Raw genomic sequence first — 19454 nt, forward strand, 5'->3', positions numbered from 1 at the left:
ATCTATCTATCATCTATCTATCTATCATCTTTATCTTATTTACAGAGCTGTTTTTGTTTAAATTTACTTACTGGTTTATTTTATTAATTTATAATTACTGCCATATCTATAATAATAAAGATGTAATATGCAAATGGTTGTTATGCCGTGAAGCGTAATGACTGACAGCGTAAGGACTGAATCACGGATCAGCAGGAGGGTGGGGCAGTGAGCTACAAGTGGGCAGCAGAGAGCTACAGGAGGGGGCAGGGCAGCAAGCTGTGTGTGTGTGTGGGGCGGGGGTGGGGGGGGGCTGGGAGAGCTACAGGAGGGCAGGGCAGCCAGTGAAGAGCTACTAGAGGGCAGCAGCGAGCTACTGGTGAGCTACTGGCGCACGGATTCGTGCACAGGGATACTAGTAGTATTATATTAGTTCCAGGTATTCAACATAATGATCCAATGTTTATATACCTTACAAAGGGATATAGAATATTAGATATTAATATTTAGATATTTAGAAATAACTTCTAAAAATTGCATTATTTGCCTTTGTATTGATTGCTACTAATGCCACCTTTTGAAGGTCTCAGACTCTCTTCTGTTAGGGTCTAAGGCTCTCTTTGATAAACAGATCAGGCTGGAGTTGTATCACACTAAATGACAGCACTTTATAAGGACCCTGTGTAATTATTCCATGATTATTTATCACAAAAGTGATGGTGAAGGAAAGGCAGTGTTGCCACCCAGAGATGTTTTGTGCTTCCCAGTAAAGGGGAGTGATGGTCTGCTGAGAAAAAGAATGGAAAGGGTTTAAGCTTTCTGTATCCCTTCACACCAACTGTGGTTTCAAGTAAGGATCTCTGAATTCTCTGTACCTGCCTCCGGTGACAGAATGCTTAGGCTCAGCTCTCTGTGAGTTATCTCTGTGCATTGCATCATGATATCTCTGTCAAGAGCAACGTTTTGATCTGGTTTCTAGATCACATCTCTAAATCACAAGTACTTCAGGAACCACCTGGAGGACAGTCTTTCTCTTGGAAGGCCCTTGCTGATCGAAGATGTTGGGGAGGAACTAGATCCAGCCCTGGAAAATGTTTTGGAGAGAAACTTCATTAAGACTGGATCTACCTTTAAGGTGGGTTAAGCCTTTTGATAAACTGTGCAGAACAATTACCATGAGACCAGGTAAATGTGACATAGATGAAATTTTCTCAATAGGCAGTAACTCAAATTCGAGTCTGGGGCAAGAGGCATTTGCTTTGTTTTCCTACACTTCCTGAGTTGGGATTTAAGTATCCAGGAGTAGTCCCTTTAGGATTATCTATTTGACATGTGTAAAAAAGTCTGACTCCATTTTGATGTTTGACTGTGGACAGTTTTCAAGCCCCAACATGCCTCTTTCCCTTTCTGTCCCAAATCTGGGCAAGCCATTAAGAAACTCTGGGTACTCTCTCTCTCCTTTGGCACTGGTGGGAAGTTAACATCATGAAACTCCCTGTCAATGCCCATGTTTTGAACTGTCATTCCAGCCCCATACCCTCAACACCACAAAATCTTAAAACAGCTGCCCCCTGACCCTCTCAAGAGAATTTTTTGGACCTGCTTGGGAGCCTACCCTGATCTCCCAGAAAATGTCATTATTCGAGTAGTAAGTTTTTCTATCTAAAAGGATATTTAACACCATCAGTCTAGTCTTCTGAGTTGGTGATAAATTCTGTATTTATTGCATGGTATATATTGAACTTCCTCTCTCCTCTCCTCTCCTCTCCTCTCCTCTCCTCTCCTCTCCTCTCCTCTCCTCTCCTCTCCTCTCCTCTCCTCTCCTCTCCTCTCCTCTCCTCTCCTCTCCTCTCCTCCCCCTCCCTCCCTTCTTTCCTTCCTTCCTTCCTTCCTTCCTTCCTTCCTTCCTTCCTTCCTTCCTTCCTTCCTCCCTCCCTCCCTCCCTCCCTCCCTCCCGTCCGTCCTTCCTTCCTTCCTTCCTTCCTTCCTTCCTTCCTTCCTTCCTTCCTCCTGTCCTTCCTTCCTTCCTTCCTTCCTTCCTTCCTTCCTTCCTTCCTTCCTTCCTTCCTTCCTTCCTTCCTTCCTTCCTTCCTTCCAGCTTGAAGTCATGTGAATGCCTGAGGATCATTTCATTTTTAGCATAAATTATCTCTAGGTATGTAATTGCTTATAGCAATACTTGATCCTATACAGAAAGACACAGTAAGATGCATCTTTGTTTTGTTACTTTTAACTTTCTTTTTTATAAAAAAGGTGAAAGTCAGTGACAAGGAAGTAGATGTGATGGATGGCTTCAGACTCTACATTACCACCAAACTGCCCAACCCAGCCTACACCCCTGAAATAAGTGCTCGAACCTCCATCATTGACTTCACTGTCACCATGAAAGGTCTAGAAGACCAGTTACTGGGTAGAGTCATTCTCACAGAGAAGCAGGTGAGTGAAGTATGGTCACGCGCTCTTCTGCATTATATTGTGATTCTTTCATTAATGAAAACAATGTGATAAAAGTTGTAATAGGATTGCGTTCCTGTTTTATTCTGAAGTTTTTTCATTATTATTTCCCAATTGTCTTAGGTAACTGCTAACCAATATCTACTTAACATATTTCATCTGCATCTCATAAATCACATACCTATCATCACTTGATTTCATAAAGATAAATGATGTAACTAGGAGAATATCAGTCTTATTTTTAGCCTCATTATTCTGATTTTTTATTTATTTTCCTGAAGAGTTTGTCCTATTGTGAGTTCTATGGACTTTTAACTTTCTAGTACATGTCTAGGTTTTTCTTTCATTCAATTAATTTGATATACTTTTGGAATATAAAATTAAAATGCTTCACTCAGGTAACAGCAAACATTCTTAGTTCATATTTGCTATTTAAGAACGTTCTATGTATGCTGTGAGAAGACAGAGTTTCACAGAACTTTCTGGAAGCTACTGGCTCAATTATGCTATATAAGGATAACTAAGATCTCTCTTTTTTTAGTTTTTACTTCTTTTTTATGGGGTAACTAATGCTCAATGAATAATGGCCAATAATTTAGAAACTTCCTGTTCTGAACCAGCATTTTCTCTAGGGAATGTGTATTAGGCAGAGAAATCTAGAGGATTTTAATAGTACTGCTTTGGTGAAACCGGATGGACTCTGAAAGTTGCTATTGATTTTCTTCTGGATTCTTAGTTTACTTTATGGCACCTGCTACACTGACCTGCAGATTCATTTTGGTTAAATTGGCAGAATTTTTGGAGTTTTCCCTTCCCATTACTTTTACCTTTTTGTGTATATTGTATCACGCTTGAGCCCTTCCACAAATAAAATATCAGGGAATAAAAAATGGCAAGAACAGATGCTAGAATGCCTGCCACAGACTAGCTGTCAAGTGATAACACCTTCAGAATATGTACTTGTTCATTTTTGGCGTCTCAGTGGAGGTGGTTGAGGAAGCTCAGTGCTGCTGTGTCATGATGGCAGGAAGGACTGGGCATCTTGATCCACGGGATGTAATGTCTTTGGGGCAGGACCCAGTGCCGTGTTTGAGGCTCTGCCTCACCGGTGGCCCTGGCCTCAGGGAGATAAGGGACTCTGATGGCAGTTTGAATAATATCCTTGTCCTTGGTTTTCTTTCTGTTCAGCTCAGATGAATAGAGTCTCCTTAGAAAATTATTTAGCCTGACAGATTGTGGTTGCAACAAAACAGAACAGCCCAGTGCTGAGCCGTGATTGTGGTCGCAGAGGTTTGAGATGAAGCAAGGAGCACTTTAAGCTCCTTTGAAAACAAGACTTCAAACAGCTTTGAAAAGGCAATAAGGATCCCTGGCCCGGCTTCTTTCTTACTTCCTGGGAAAGTTGAATGTCATCTCATTATCAGAATCCATTCCAGTCTCACAGTAAACGATTCTTACAAAGAGTGTGGTCAGAGTAATGTGACACAACACTCATTCCTTAGGATAGTAGAGGGTCTCTTACCCTGAACCATATTGTAATACAACATGCAACCAGTATTTTCTTTTCTCTAAAGCAAAGTCTCCCTCCTGCTGGACTTAATTTGGGAGGATTTAAAGTGGCATACGTTTCACAAGCAGCTTGTTATTTTGCAGCTTCTGTTCTTCCCACCGTATCCCCGAATCTGCTCTGATTACCGTGTCTCTCTGGCCTGGGTGGTGGCACGTGGCTCTGAGGTGGCCTCTGGTGCTTTCCGGGCATTGCCTATAATCTAGTGACTCAGTTGAGAAGAGCCCATGTCTGTGTCATATGAACACAGATATAAAATGTTTTCTTAGGTTTAAATTGTTCCTTTGACTTCATTGATGATGTAGTCTCCCTATGATCACTTTTTGGGTGATTTTAAATATGAATGTAAAATGTCAGTATAAAATGTTTTAGAGCCAAGGGGGGTATTGGAAGCTAGGAAGGTCCCACCAATGCGAAGTTGATGTTGGAAAGCATCTAAGAAAATCCCTTAAATGTGGGGCTGAAACAAACGGTGAGCGTCTTCAGTCGGCATGAGTTGTGCATTCACTGGTCTGTAGGTTCTTCGTGGGGAAGGTGGCTTGGAGCTGTAGCTTATGCTGCAAGGGAAAGACCACTATTCTCTGATTCCATAATTTACCAGCTTCCTAGTGTCCAGGAAAAAAGGGTAGTGAGGAGCCCTCTCACACGGAATTTGGTCTCAGGAATGCTCAGCTGTACAGCCAGCTGGACCCACAGTTTTGTTAGCCTCAGAAACCAAAGGAAACCCCAGATCCTATGAATGCAAGGGAGGCAGACTTTTGAACTCATTTTACACTTTTCTGTGTGCTTCAAGGCAGTCATTTTAACTGTGTGAGCTGTTCAAGTTCACACCAAGGCCATATTCAATTGTTGACCTGATTGATGTACCTGTGAGTAGATTCAGACAGCCTCTGTTGTCACCAGAAGGTGATGGATCGGGACCATTTTAAGCAGGCAGCAAACCAGTAGCCCTCCAGCAGCTTTCCTTTAAAGAAAACCCAGTCTCCTAGGCTCACTCTGACCTTGGTCCTGGAGAACAAGTCGGAAACTCAAAGAGACCTCTGCAGTATTAGGAGAAAAATACTAATATCAATTAACAACTTCTACTGTCATGCAATGCAAAGCCTCAGGGGTAATTGTTTAGAATTCTGGATGAGCAGACAGGCAGATGATTGATTTCCTTTGGAGGTAGAGGAGCCTGAACCTGGTGGAGCTGATATGGGAAGTAATCTAATAAAGACACTAAACAGACAGTGTTATTGCCGGCTCACTGGTAGGAGAGAAAAAATAAATCTGTTCCCGAGTTCTGTTGTTTAATCTTTCTACTTTAATTAGCAATGTAAAGTGCAGAAGAGAAGGAATCTTAGGGAATGAAAGCCTGGGTGATACCTTAGAAATGAGAAGTCTGAAAGGCTGTCATCTCTTTTCTGTTATCGATTTCAAACCTTTGGTTACAGGTGCCATTTATGTACACAGAGGATTTTAGTTTTCATTTGCATCTTTGTTGAAGCCCTTAATTTTTGATCATTTAATTAATAAATAGTACATTTCCTGAAATTGTACTGAATAACTGCTGTGTTTTCTTATTCACTTTGGGGATACTTTTCACAGTTTATATAAAAATTTTACATTGTAGCCTTAGGATATAGAATACAGAGCACACATATTTACTGTTGTGTGTGTGTGTGTGTGTGTGTGTGTGTGTGTGTAAGAGATAATCCCTTTGTGGGAAAAATGTGTACAGACAAAATTATTTTGATTAATTTTCCTTCTTCATATTAATCTGAAAAAGAACTATCTTTTTATGTAGTCAACAGAAATAAATTTAAATCAGTCATACAAATTAAAATATGCCTAAAACCTTATCCCAAAGTAGGTTTTCTATTTTTAAATCTTGAGTGAAAAGCAAGCAGCAATTCTTCTATTTTCCTTCAAAGATAATTTTCTTTTCCCCACAACTATGGTCTGTTCTACTGTTCAGCCACTTTTGTACCATGTAATACATACTTTGCTTTTGTAATCCCAAATATTACTTTAAATTGCACTATTTCCTTTGGAGTATATTAATAATTGGTTTCAAGCTTTGGGGGAAATGTAGTGCTTAGCCTTATTTCAAGCCTTTGGCAATATAAATGTAGTACTGTAATTGACAAATTTATTTTAAATAGTGTTAACAATAGTATTAAATTGACCACACCATCTCAATAATAGTCAAGCTTTTACTTACTACTTTTAAAATCAGAAATTAAATAATTTGCCACTTATTGAATGCATTACTAATAACTGTGTTTATTTTATTAATAATGGTTTTTAAAGCAACCTGGAGGCATAAATTTGGTCTCAATCCCATAGTTCAGAAGTGGAGATGAGGTTGGTAATGTAGGTAGTGACAGGTTGTGTGAAGCATGTTGAGAATTTTGGCCTTTTCCCAAAAGCAAAGGGAGATCTCCTGAATGACTAGGAGCAGAAAAGGGAGACCAACTGTGGTCATGGGGGAAAAATGGACAGAAGAAAAACTGTTGCTCAGGAAAAGACTCAGTAAGACTTGGGGCGGTTTTTGGTTTTTCAGTCCCTGCTCTCATTTCCTGCAGACAGGGAAGCACATATCCTGAGCACGAGTGCAAGAGTGGAAAGTTCTCCTTTTTAAAATCCCCTTTCATCTACATCTTTATGCTTTTATGATGGTATATGAAATCTAAAGTATGCTTTTTGGGGCCAACTTATGATTTTATTTTTCAAACTACTCATTTCTAAATAAACATTGCAATCTTTCTGAAAATCCATGAGGGAAGTGAATCAAGGGAGGGGATAGAAGGGAAGATACACATTCTGAGCAGCTATCCATCCAGTCGATGTTTTAGCTGCTTTAATGGCGATAGCCTCACAATCACTCTTTGAGCTGTTTTTATGTCCATTTTGCAGATGAAGAAACTGAGGTTTGTAGAGTTGTGTAACATGGCCAAGGTCATGTAATTAATAAGTCCTGGGAGTTTGGATTCAAACATGTCTTTCTGATGTCAAAACCATCACTCCTCCCACTGCTCTATTCCTTCTCTTACCTGTCTTCAGGTGAGGACTTTTATAAAGCTCACCTTGAGGAATGATGGTGTTAGGTGTGAAATTTTGGATTATGGCAATAAAAATAATTGAAGTTTTTCCCTTTAGTTTTATTATCATTATATTTCTTAGTGTACGCATGGTGTGAATGTTTTTTATTATAACTGCTTTTGGAAAGAAATTTTATGGTGGTCTTTAAATATCACTTGTTTGTACTAATTTCTACATTACCTCAAATTTGAGATTCTCATTTAGTGAATAAATAAATTAAAATAACTACTCAGGAAGCTTCCAAATATAGCTAAGTAACAGATAGAAACAAAGATAATAAGAGCAAGTTTTGCTTGAGTTGCTACATCTCAAAGAATTAAGAAATGATATAAGTGCAAAGCTTTTGTTTTGCTTAAAGGAGTTTTCCTTTTCTAGAATATTACCAGACCTGACACGTTGTGCTCAGACCATGAGTTGGGAGCCTGGTAGGAGCCTACCCACCATAACTGTTCAGTCAACGGAGGTTAACTGGCTAGAATAGAAAGCAGAGGCCAGTGGTCTTGCTCTTTGCCTTAATGCAATTGTGTTACCACAATCTTGACTTTAACTTCATGCTTTTTGGGTTACAGAGAATTTTATGTCTGTACTTGTGATACCAAGACATGACTAGATTTTTAAGTACTATTTGCTCATTGTCCTTCCCATTTTTTGATTCTTTTATGAGCTTCAAAGTTAGAGCCTCTCGCATAATGATACTTTCACATACACTTTGATTTGGTGCCAGAAGCATTCTGTTATCGCCCAGCCTATGGGCTTCCTGCTTCCGCTGGCTTGCTCAATGTCATGGCCATTTCCTCCTTCCCCAACCCTCACCAACCCCACCTTTTCTTTCCTCTCTTCCACTGTCTCTCCCTCTCCAACTTCCAGGAGGAAGAAATAGTAGTAGCCAATAGGGCCAATTCTCTTCTGAAGCCTTCTCTCGCACGCTGCCAGTAAAAGACCTATAGGGAAGACACCTCTCCACTTCACTTGGAGAAAACAGCACCTGTACAAGCAAAGAAGATTTTCCCATTTAAATGTAACTGCAGAAGTAAATGTATTCCATCTGAGACATATATATTTTGTCCTCAAATACACTTCAGTATATTTTCAAATACATGTCATCTTCAAAACAAGCTAAAGTGTAATCACCAAAGCCACTTAAAATGATTTGACTTTATAAAAGAAATAGTTGGTAAAGGGAATTTGGTAATACTTTCAGCAAATTTCACATTGTTTGCCACCAATTCTTCTTTCTTGTATTAATTCTCCTTCTCTTACTGGATGTATGTATTTTTTTTTTCAACCAAATATGGTAACTATAGTGAGGAGCTTGAGGACAGCCCTGTATGTTAACTTTTTAAGGAATGGCCAAACAATAGTTATTAAGGAATAAAATATATTTATGCAAATTAACAGGAATTGGAGAAAGAAAGAACTCATCTTATGGAAGATGTGACCGCAAACAAAAGAAGAATGAAGGAGCTAGAAGATAATTTGCTTTACCGGCTGACGAGTACCCAGGGGTCGCTGGTGGAAGATGAGAGTCTCATTATTGTGCTGAGTAACACAAAAAAGACTGCTGAAGAGGTGACACAGAAGCTGGAAATTTCAGCTGATACAGAAATTCAAATTAACGCAGCCCGGGAGGAATACAGACCTGGTGAGTTTGGTAATGAACTAATGTCACAGGAAAATGAAGCAGGAAATAAATGAGAATTAGAAAAATTGACATTAGGCCAATGGTCTTGCAAAGTGGGGTGGCCATTTATGTTTTGTGGCATTTCTATTTAGTAAAATTGAGATGACAATATTTTATAGTGATGTTAATTTTCTAGTTCATGTTAGTTGGCAGATCTTTTAAAGTTTCTGTGAACTTATTTTTAAACTAGAACGGAAAGGGAGAATTTTAAAAGACTACCTGACTACAAATTAGTAAAATCTGAGGAATTAATGCACGAATTTTGGGCTGTTCATTAGTTGTTTATTGTTTGACAACAAATAGCTAGTGTTTTGTTTGTAGTCTTTGTATTTGGAAGGTAGTTCTTCGGTATAATGGGAGCTCTTCAGTCTTATCCACCAGTTTAAAAATTGGTGTTGTTCATTGGTTACTAGAGGAACCTGCTAAAAGAATTCAGTCTCCTTTAGTAAGTTACCATTCCCCTTGGGAAAATAATGGAAACCATATCTTCTCCCAATGAAGAGTCAGGTGCATCCTCTTTGTGATGCCTTGTTTTGCCAGCTTTAAGCCAAAATTAGGCGCAGCTTCTTCATGGCACTTAAGAATGAGGTCCTTTCACTGCCTACACAACTTGCTAGGTGTTAAAACCTTTGATATCCCTTCAGTTGTCTTTTCTACCTATAAAGAAACAGTACAGTCTCTCTATATAAAAGCCTAAGCAACTGAATGACCTGTCACTATGATGCACACTGACCACCAGAGGGCAGATGTTCAACATGGGGGCTGTTCCCTGGTGGTCAGTGCACTCCCACAGCGGGAGCGCCACTCAGCTGACCAACAGGCAAGCACAGCTGCAGAGGTGTGAGCCTCTCCCATCTCCATGGCAGCACTATGGAGCGGCAGTGGCAGGCGCACTGGGGCCAGGATGAGAGGGAGCAGCGCACCACCCATCCTGCAGGATCAGACCAAAACCAGCAGCCTGACATCCCCTGAGGGGTCCCAAATTGTAAGAGGGCGCAGGCCAGGCTGAGGGACCCCACTGGTGCATGAATCCGTGCACTGGGCCTCTAGTGTACTTATAAGGGATCTAGACATTCTAAAATGGAAAGTGCCATTTGCTCAACACAAATAGTGGACTACTTAAACAAAGCCTGTAAGTAAGAATTAAATACATAGGATGAACATCGCTCTAGACTCCCACTGCTAATATATAGTTATCGGTAAGACATAAAAATAGAATTTGTCGTTTTCATGTAGAGTTGAGGCTGATAGGTCATTTACTTTCCAGCCTGATAGTACATGCAGCCTTACTTTGTCTTTCAGTGGCTACTCGGGGCAGCATCCTCTACTTCCTCATCACGGAGATGCGCTTGGTTAATGAGATGTATCAGACTTCGCTCCGCCAGTTTCTGGGCTTGTTTGACCTTTCCTTAGCCAGGTGTGTGTGTGCTTGGGAAGGCAAGCTGAATTCTCTACCTGTGGTCTAGATGATGACTTTACGTTTATAATTTTCTTTAGCTTTGCTGAGTCTTATTCTCTTTTAAGTCTAAGATTAGTGCAATTGCTACTGTGTTAACAAATCATTCTCATGTATCATTTTATGCTCAGAGAAAGATCCACCTAGTACTCATCCATTGATTGATTCCTGTGGTTTCATGTGTTTCTGTTAAACAAGAACATTCCCCAGACATTGTTGTGAGTGATAATGCCTGGTGGATAAAATTGATTTAGAAGACGTTATGGACTCTGTTATTTCACAATGAGAAAATGCTTGTTATTTTAGATTTAGAGGTCTTACCCTTGTTGTATACAAAATAAGAATTGGCCCTCCAAAGTTACTTATTCTACATTCAAGACGTTGCTTTTATGTACAATTGAAAAGGGCAGGGGGATGAGTCTGATTTCAATGTTCTCCACTCCAGGTCCGCCAAGAGCCCAATTACAAGCAAAAGAATTGCTAATATCATAGAGCATATGACCTATGAGGTCTATAAGTATGCTGCCCGGGGTTTGTACGAGGAGCACAAATTCCTGTTCACCTTGTTGCTTACACTGAAGATTGACATCCAGAGGAACTGGGTCAAGCATGAGGAGTTTCTCACCCTTATTAAAGGTCAATATAACATCTAAAGCATTGTACACAACTGCAGGTATAGGAAAGATTGTGAAGGTCCTGTGCAGTAATTTCTTCTGGTTATAATAATTTCTTTGCATTTCATTGAAGATTGCATTTATGTGAGATATTTGTTCATTTATTGTATGAATACTTGTTTAGAACCTGTGTGCTGGGCACAGAATAAGCACTTGGAACACAACAGTGAACAAAAAGAAGAATCTTGCTTTTGTAGAGTTTATATATTTTTTGGGTGGGTGATACATCAAAAAATCATGAAATAATAAGTACATTATGCAGTATGTGAAAAGCTGGTAAGCACATGGAAAAAACAGAGCTGGATAAAGGGTGTGTGGGGTAGGGGAAGTTTAACATTTAAATGGGATATATGGGATCTTTAATGGGGTAGACCTTCCTGAGAGATGGATAGGTGAGCAAAGACCTGAAGAATCACAGCACTAGCTCTGGGGAGGAAGAGTGTTGAAGGAAGAGGAGCCAGCATCAAGGGCTCCGGTGGAAGCAAGGAGTATGGTGGAGGGAAAGCAAAGCAATCAGGGTGGCTGGAGTGGGTGGGTGAGGCACCTGTGCAGCTCAGCCTGTGGACACTTACTCTGTATCTGCTGAAGCATTGCTCACAGACAGGTCCCCTATACACTGGAACAAGACAGCCCAGTGAAAGGTGATAAATTCACTATCACATTCTTGAATGTCAGGACAACAAATATTTATTTTATTTTTAAAAATATATTTTTATTGATTTCAGAGAGGAAGGGAGAGGAAGAGAGAGATAGAAACCTCAATGATGAGGATCACTGATTGGCTGCCTCCTGCACTACTGGGGATTAAGCCTACAACCTGGGCACGTGCTCTGACTGGGAATCGAACTGTGACCTCCTGGTTCATGGGTTGACGCTCAACCACTGAGCCACACAGGCTGGGCAAGACAGGAAATATTTAAAGTACTTTGGAAATGATAGTAGGGGTCTAAATGGTTTCATCTACTATACTTTTCTAAACAAAGCCTTTAAAGATAAGACTCCATTTTATCTGAGGGTTGGAGGGGATTTTCATGACTTTACCTGGAGAGTGGATTTGCAGAGAAACTTGAAGAGAACCCCAATGGGGATAGTAGGGAGGGGGTGTGTATATGCACATGCTGTACCCTGGAGGGTGTGTAGTCATACTGATATATATACAAATGCATAGTCATGTTCATATATATATGCATATCCATCTTATAGTAGCAGAAAAAACTCATTCAGCTAGACCTGAGATTACAAATGTATGTTTATGGACAATTCTCTCTTTCCCTCCAATTTGTTGTCTCTTGTACCCTTGCTCCTTAGGTTTCTTTATTTTCTAAGTTTCTTAAAGCTGAGCACGTAGAAGATGAGTGATTTGGAGATATAATGCCTTAGATAGACACACATCATATATTACTGATTTCTGGCCTCACTACTCTTGTCCTCTAGCTGACTGAGCTTTCCTAGGGGAAAGTAATTCCTGATATCCTAAATTCAGGCATGCATTTCCTTATGGAAATGACTTTGAGCTTAGCATCCTTGGCCCGGTGGAGCTAGGATAGAATCCAGCATGTGCCTGGCTCCAAAGTTATATTACTGCTTCTTAAATGTGTTTTTGTGAAGTCACCTATTCTTTCATTAAATTTTAAATCTTGTTCATCACCATGACATATTTCTGAGCTTAAAAATGTCAATGTAGTAAAATAATTGAAATTAACATAATTTAAGCAAAAGTTTTTATAGTTTTATAATAAAAAAGGAAATTATAATAGCTTTATATGTTTAATTTTAAAGGTGGTGCCTCATTGGACCTTAAAGCTTGTCCTCCTAAACCATCTAAATGGATCTTGGACATGACCTGGCTGAATTTGGTGGAACTCAGCAAACTTAGACAGTTTTCAGATATCCTTGATCAGGTAACCTGTGCTTATGATAATGTCGTAGTGAGCTGCTACAATATTCCTGGAAGAGAGGGGTTTCTTAATATTGACACTTGTAAAATATATGACCTGTTTTTGACCTTCCTCACAGCTCACTTACACTCTGATACAGCACACTCCACCCATTGCAGACTGGTCTTGCCCTAACAAATTATTTGCTCAGGAAATCTAACTAATGCTGCCCTGTGCCATGTGTCAGTATCATCAACTGGAGATCCACAAGCAGAGAAATGGATAGATTCAATTAGGTGCAATCCTATCTAATAATAGAGTAACATGTAAATTACCATCACTCCGCTACGCCCACGATTGGGCAGTGGGAGGCTGGGGGGCGGGACTTGGGGTGGCCTATCTGGCCATTGAGAGGCACGGATCCGCTGCCACTGAGGGGGGCTACCCTGCTGTTGAGAGGTGCAGGGGGGGGGGACGCCCGCCCCCTGCACCTCTCAACAGCAGAGTAGCCCCCCTCAGTGGCCGCAGACCATCAAAAGTGGGGGAGCTGGGTGCCTGTCTGCTCCGGCACCAGGCCTTTCAGAAGCCTCCGCTGAGCCGAAGGCTTCTGAAAGGCCTGGTGCACCAGCGGACAGGCACCCAGCTCCCCGGATCAAAAGCAAAAGTGTGGCAGCTGGATGCCTTTCCGCTCAGGCACCAGGCCTTTGAGAAGCTTCCGCCATGCCAGAGGTTTCTGAAAGGCCTGGTGTACCAGCGGACAGGCACCCAGCTCCACACGATCAAAAGCAAAAGGGTGGGAGCTGGGTGCCTGTCCGCTCAGGCACCAGGCCTTTCAGAAGCCTCCGCCGTGCTGGAGGCTTCTGAAAGGCCTGGTGCACCAGCGGACAGGCACCCAGCTCCCCGCGATCAAAAGCAAAAGCGTGGCAGCTGGATGCCTGTCCACTCAGGCACCAGGCCTTTCAGAAGCCTTCGGGGCGACGGAGGCTTCTGAAAGGCCTGGTGCACCAGCGGACAGGCACCCAGCTCCCTGCAATCAAAAGCAAAAGCGTGGCAGCTGGATGCCTGTCCATTCAGGCACCAGGCCTTTCAGAAGCCTTCGGGGCGGCGGAGGCTTCTGAAAGGCCTGGTGCACCAGCGGACAGGCACCCAGCTCCCCCGTGATCAAAAGCGAAAGCGTGTAGGGGACCCTACATGTGCATGATTCAATCATGCACTGGGCCTCTAGTAATTAATAAACTTAAGAGGTTGTGCCTTTTTCCTAGAGGTTAAATATGAAAAGAAATATGAACAGTCTTCTTCTTTATACTAAATATCCTTTTTTGCCTCTTCTTCTGCCCTTCCTGTTATACTGCCTTAGCTAGTCATCTGTGTATGAATCTAATGCAGACACTTGGCTTCTTATCTTTACAAGTTATTGCCCTTTATAATCAGTCGGTTGCTGGTGAATTGTGTATATATTGGGATCATGGAAGTTGAGTATAGAGAATTGAATCGGGACAGACCAGGAGATGGGCTTTTGAATATCAGATGACCAGAGAGAAATCACATTGACAGCAACGTGGCTTTATTTAACTACAAGTTGAAGACTTAAAAACATTTTTTTTTTAACCAGAAAATTTCCAATGCTTGTTTTTTTACTTTCCCAGTTTAAGTTAATCAGAAACTTAAATTCTGCTATATTCTTATGCCTTCGCTTACAACTGATGATTACCATAAAATTAGGATACAGACCATTCTTTTAGGTAAAATAACTTTCATTTGGGAGATTTTAATGCACTCTAGCTTGTTCCCCCACAGGATGACTCCTAGTGACCTTACCTGGACCATTACCAGTCATTGAGGTTGTTATCTTGTGGACATTATATCTTATACCTTGAATTTCTCTACATTATGTAGTCTTTCGTGTTTGAAAGAGGTTATTATTTTTTATTCTTACATGATACGTTCTAAATACAAACCTGAAATGCTTTTTTAAAAATTAGACCACTAAGATATTCACTTGGGTATTTAACCAAAGGGGATATACTAGAGTACATAAGATTGTATTTATCTGTAATGTTGTTTGTTCTGTTTTTCAGATGCTTGCTTATGTAATGCTCTTCTCTCTTTGATTGTTTTTAAGCTCCAAAGGATAATGGAGTGTTTTTTTCCTCCTTATCAGTTGCCTAAAGGAAGCCAGTGCCTGATTATTTATTTGATATTAAGTGATAGATTTCTAATTACTCTAATTAATAGCATATTGGCCAAAAAAAATAATCTTTTAATTATAAAAACATGTATTAAATACTGTGGTTTTTTTTTTGGTACCTAGAGTGGTTCTGGGAAGTGAGGAAACATAAGTGAATGAGACTTGGTTCTTCATCATGAGAGGATTTCATGGAGCAAATCAGATTTCCTTAAAATAATGAGTTTCCATTGATTTCTTTACTACAAAGACATAAAATAAATTAAAAAACCCAGGGTTCTCTGTACTTTAGAAGCTATCTGTAGGCTGTTGTTACTACAGAGTGTCATTAGAGCAAATCACATTTGATTGCTAATTTTTAGACTTTTGGGCACTAGAATATAAAATAAAAAAAAATTTACCAAGAGATATCATTCACACATGTCCCCTTATATTTTTAGATATCAAGAAATGAGAAAATGTGGAAAATTTGGTTTGATAAGGAAAATCCTGAGGAGGAACCTCTTCCAAATGCCTATGATAAATCTCTTGACTGCTTTAGACGCCTTCTACTTATTAGATCCTGGTGTCCTGACAGAACCATTGCCCAGGTAAAACGTCCCTATTAAAAAAATAAAAGGAGCCTGGCTGGCATGGCTCAGTGGTTGAGCATTGACCTATGATGAACTAGGAGGTCACATTTCGATTTCCAGTCAGGGCACATGCCCCGGTTGCAGACTCCACCCCCAGTAGGGGGTGTGCAGGAGGCAGCCAGTCAATGATTCTCTCTCATCATTGATGTTTCTCTCTCTCCCTCTCCCTTCTTCTCTGGAAATCAATAAAAATATATTATAAGAAATTAAAAGGACATTTTAAGGAGGCTGTTCTTTTAAACTTAAAGACATATTTAAAATGTTAATCCCAATGAGATTTTTTTTGTAGTCTTGCATGTATTTTTCTAGCATTAGAATGTGAAAATGGAAAAATAAATGAGAAATAAGTGTACCGAGATGTACATTGAGGCTAAATGATTTAATAATCTTCTTTGGCCCAAATGGTACAAGAGTGAAATGTTTTTAAGATTGGTGTGTAGGTATAACATAAAGGTAATATCTTATTCTTCTATATCATTTTTTTTATATTAACATTGCGGACCAGTAGTTTTATTGCTAGCTTTCTCCAGTGGCCAGATAAGTTTCTATTGAACGAGTACAAAAAACGTTTTACATAAATGTTAAAGGCATGCTATGCTTTAAAATTAAATACCAATTGCATGTTGAAGTTATTTATTACATGTTCTTACAAGCTAGTATCTTTTTAAAGAATTCTTGTGATTGGCCACAAGCCTTAGAAGAGAAAACACGAGAATTCTCATGACCATCCGCAATGGGTTAACTCAAAAATGATATGGCTGCTCCATTTTGCTGGTAGTAAAACAATGTCCCCTTAAGTAGGAAGAATGTGAAGTTTCTAGGGAGAAGAGAGATTAGAGAGGAAGCATTCCCAAACTTGTGGGCATTTCCCCAGAAAGTGTACAGCCCTTGATGCAAGGAAGTAGGCTGGCCTAAACATTTTAAAATTGTATATATTTTACATATGGTTTAAATGTGACTCCTACCTCTACAAGATCACCTTTTTAAAGACCTTTAATCTGCCGGTCTATCATCATGGACATTTACTCACTAAAAAGAGTCATCGTATTTTGCCTTCACAATTAAAAGCTTAATATTCCACATAGGTTGATTCTTCAAGGGTTTCTCCAAGTAAGCCAAGGGGTAACATAGGCAGGATTTATAACAGAATGTAGGAAACATTCCCCTTCACTCTCCAGAGGGACTGTTTAAAACATGGAGTAACCATCTCTACGTCCACGTAGGTACTGTGCAGTAATGAAACAACTAGATTCAATGATTTATTGAGAAAAGGAAAAGGAGTTTTGCAGCTCTGGACACTGAGATCACCTTTCCTTCAGCTTTTGTTCTCAACTTCATTACTTTTATTCTGCCCAAATGAATTGTAAAACAGTTGCCTTATTTAAGGGCAATGTAGAAGGTTCAAGTAGTTCCCTTTTCCTTCCCTCCCTCCTTCCCTTCCTCCCTCCCTCCCTCCTTTTCTTCCTCCCTCCCTCCCTCCCTCCCTCCCTCCCTTCCTCCCTCTTTCCTCCTTTCCTCCCTCCTCCCCTCCCTCCCTCCCTCTTTCCCTCTCTCCCTCCTTCCTTCTTTTCTTTTTATGATTATTATTTTAAATGGTCCAATGCTGAAATTTAAGCCTTCCATGCTCCTTTGTACCTTCATCCTGGCTTCTGACATCCATAGGCTGATGATAGCCATGACCTCCTAACTGGTCTCCTATAGTCACTCTTGTCCACTCTACTCCATCCTGTATATTCTAGAAGAGATGGAAATATGATTATGTCCTTGTAATGGCGTCCCATGGCTCTTATGGTCTCTAGAAGGTCTAGAAGTCCCCTCTGGAAGAAGACCCCTCTCCTCGAAAATTCTTATTCTTGGATTAGACTCCTTTTGTAGTATTCAATCAGATATCTTTTTGGGAAGCATAATAGAAGGTCTACAATGTAGACATGTTCAATTCCCATTCCCCATAAGCAGCATCAGGCTCACTCTCAGCATTTTCTCTAAGCATGACTGCTCACATCAGGGAATATTCAATTGCCTGGTTGCAAAAATGATGCTCTGTCAGAGTTTCCATTTTCTCATATGTAAAATAGGGATAATAAAACATATCCAGGATGATTGGAATACATTTTAATCCAAATAGTGTATTTACTAGTAATAGTAATAATGAATGTAATAATTATTGCGTATCAGTTTGAAAACATACAAAGAGGTTTTGGGTTTGTTTTTTGTGTTTTTTTTTTTTTTTTGAGTTGAAAGGATGACAGCAGTGAAAAAAAGATTACCAAATGAAAAAAATAGAAAATATATCATTATAAACGCCTCTGCCCTCTTTAATGGGCAGGTTACTGTGGACATCATTGAGATAATCTATACAGATGAATTTTGGAGCCCACCCTGCATTGTACACATAAAGAAGTTAGAACTAGTTTTGGTGACTGGTGTACTATTTTTGATAGGCCCGCAAGTACATCATGGACTCCATGGGAGAAAACTATGTGGAAGGGGTCATCCTGGACTTGGAAAAGACGTGGGAGGAATCTGATCCACGGACACCACTCATCTGTCTCCTGTCTATGGGCTCAGATCCCACGGATTCCATCATCGCCTTGGGGAAGAGATTAAAAATAGAAACCCGTTATGTGTCCATGGGCCAAGGCCAGGAGGTCCATGCTCGCAAACTTTTGCAGCAGACCATGGCAAATGTGAGTCCAATGTCTACATTTGTGTTATGTTGTTGACATTACAGGTTATAGAGTAACAATTACAGAACATATTACTTGTTAAGAGTTTAAATTTACATACTGCATGATAAATTTTAAACTTTTTCTGCTGAGCATTGACTTTTGGAAAACTTACCCCACCGAACATCTTATTTCCTAACCAGCTTGCATAATGCCAACCCCCACTCCAGATCCCAAACCCTCAGTGGGGTCCACAGCTCTGCCCCCTCTGCTATACACTCTGGCCCCTCCAGCTCTACTCTCGGAATCTTCAGAACTCCAGAATCTACCTGTGCCTTTCTTGAGTTGCAGAATGCACAACGGAGTCACCCAGGCATAGCTCAAATCCCGAAGAGGCCAGGAATCTGCCATCACCCTGCAGAGGTGCCAGAGGTTCTAGGGCTCCTAAAGCCCTTCATAGATTATAAACTCTACCAGAGGCCCGGTGCATGAAATTTGTGCACGTGGGAGGTGTGTGTCCCTCAGCCCAGCCTGCACCCTCTCCAATCTGGGACCTCCCTCTCACAATCCAACCGCTCCCAACCGCTTGCCTGTCTACCTGCCTGATTGCCCCTAATCGCTTCTGCCTGCCAGCCTGATCACCCCCTAACCACTCCCCTGCCAGCCTTATCGATGCCTAACTGCTCCCCTGCTGGCCCGATTGCCCCTAACTGCCCTCCCCTGCCGGCCTGGTCACCCCTAACTGCCCTCCCCTGCCAGCCTGGTTGCCCCTAACTGTCCTTCCCTGCAGGCCTGGTCACCCCCAACTGCCCTCCCCTGCAGGCCTGGTCACCCCTAACTGCCCTCCCCTGCTGGCCTGGTCACCCCCAACTGCCCTTCCCTGCAGGCCTGGTCCCCCCTAACTGCCCTCCCCTGCATGCCTGGTTCCTCCCAACTGCCCTCCCTTGCAGGCCTGGGTCCTGCCCAACTGTCCTCCCCTACAGGCCTGGTCGCCCCCAATTACCCTCCTCTGCTGGCCCAGTCACCCTAACTGCCCTCCCCTGCAGGCCTGATCGTCCCCAACTGTCCTCTCTTGCAGGCCTGGTCCCTCCCAACTGCCCTCCCCTGCCGGCCATCTTGTGGTGGCCATCTTTGACCACATGGGGGCGGCCATATTGTGTGTTGGAGTGATGGTCTATTTGCATATTACTCTTTTA

General features: G+C 41.2%; 1 protein-coding gene across 6 annotated transcripts in view; it reads left to right on the forward strand.

Moving 5' to 3' along the window:
* Positions 1-19454, forward strand: part of DNAH5 (dynein axonemal heavy chain 5) — a 252301-nt gene that overhangs the window by 207858 nt on the left and 24989 nt on the right. For all 6 annotated transcript variants that reach the window (XM_079781314.1, XM_079781312.1, XM_079781311.1 and 3 more), the window contains 8 exons: positions 959-1114; positions 2233-2415; positions 8486-8729; positions 10071-10185; positions 10670-10860; positions 12678-12799; positions 15401-15550; positions 18034-18279. In XM_079781314.1, the coding sequence (XP_079637440.1) occupies positions 959-1114; positions 2233-2415; positions 8486-8729; positions 10071-10185; positions 10670-10860; positions 12678-12799; positions 15401-15550; positions 18034-18279 (1407 nt within the window). The remainder of the gene's footprint in view (positions 1-958; positions 1115-2232; positions 2416-8485; positions 8730-10070; positions 10186-10669; positions 10861-12677; positions 12800-15400; positions 15551-18033; positions 18280-19454) is intronic.

The sequence above is a fragment of the Cnephaeus nilssonii genome (assembly GCF_951640355.1).
Source record: "Cnephaeus nilssonii genome assembly, chromosome: 2".
Classification (NCBI taxonomy): Eukaryota; Metazoa; Chordata; class Mammalia; order Chiroptera; family Vespertilionidae; genus Cnephaeus; species Cnephaeus nilssonii.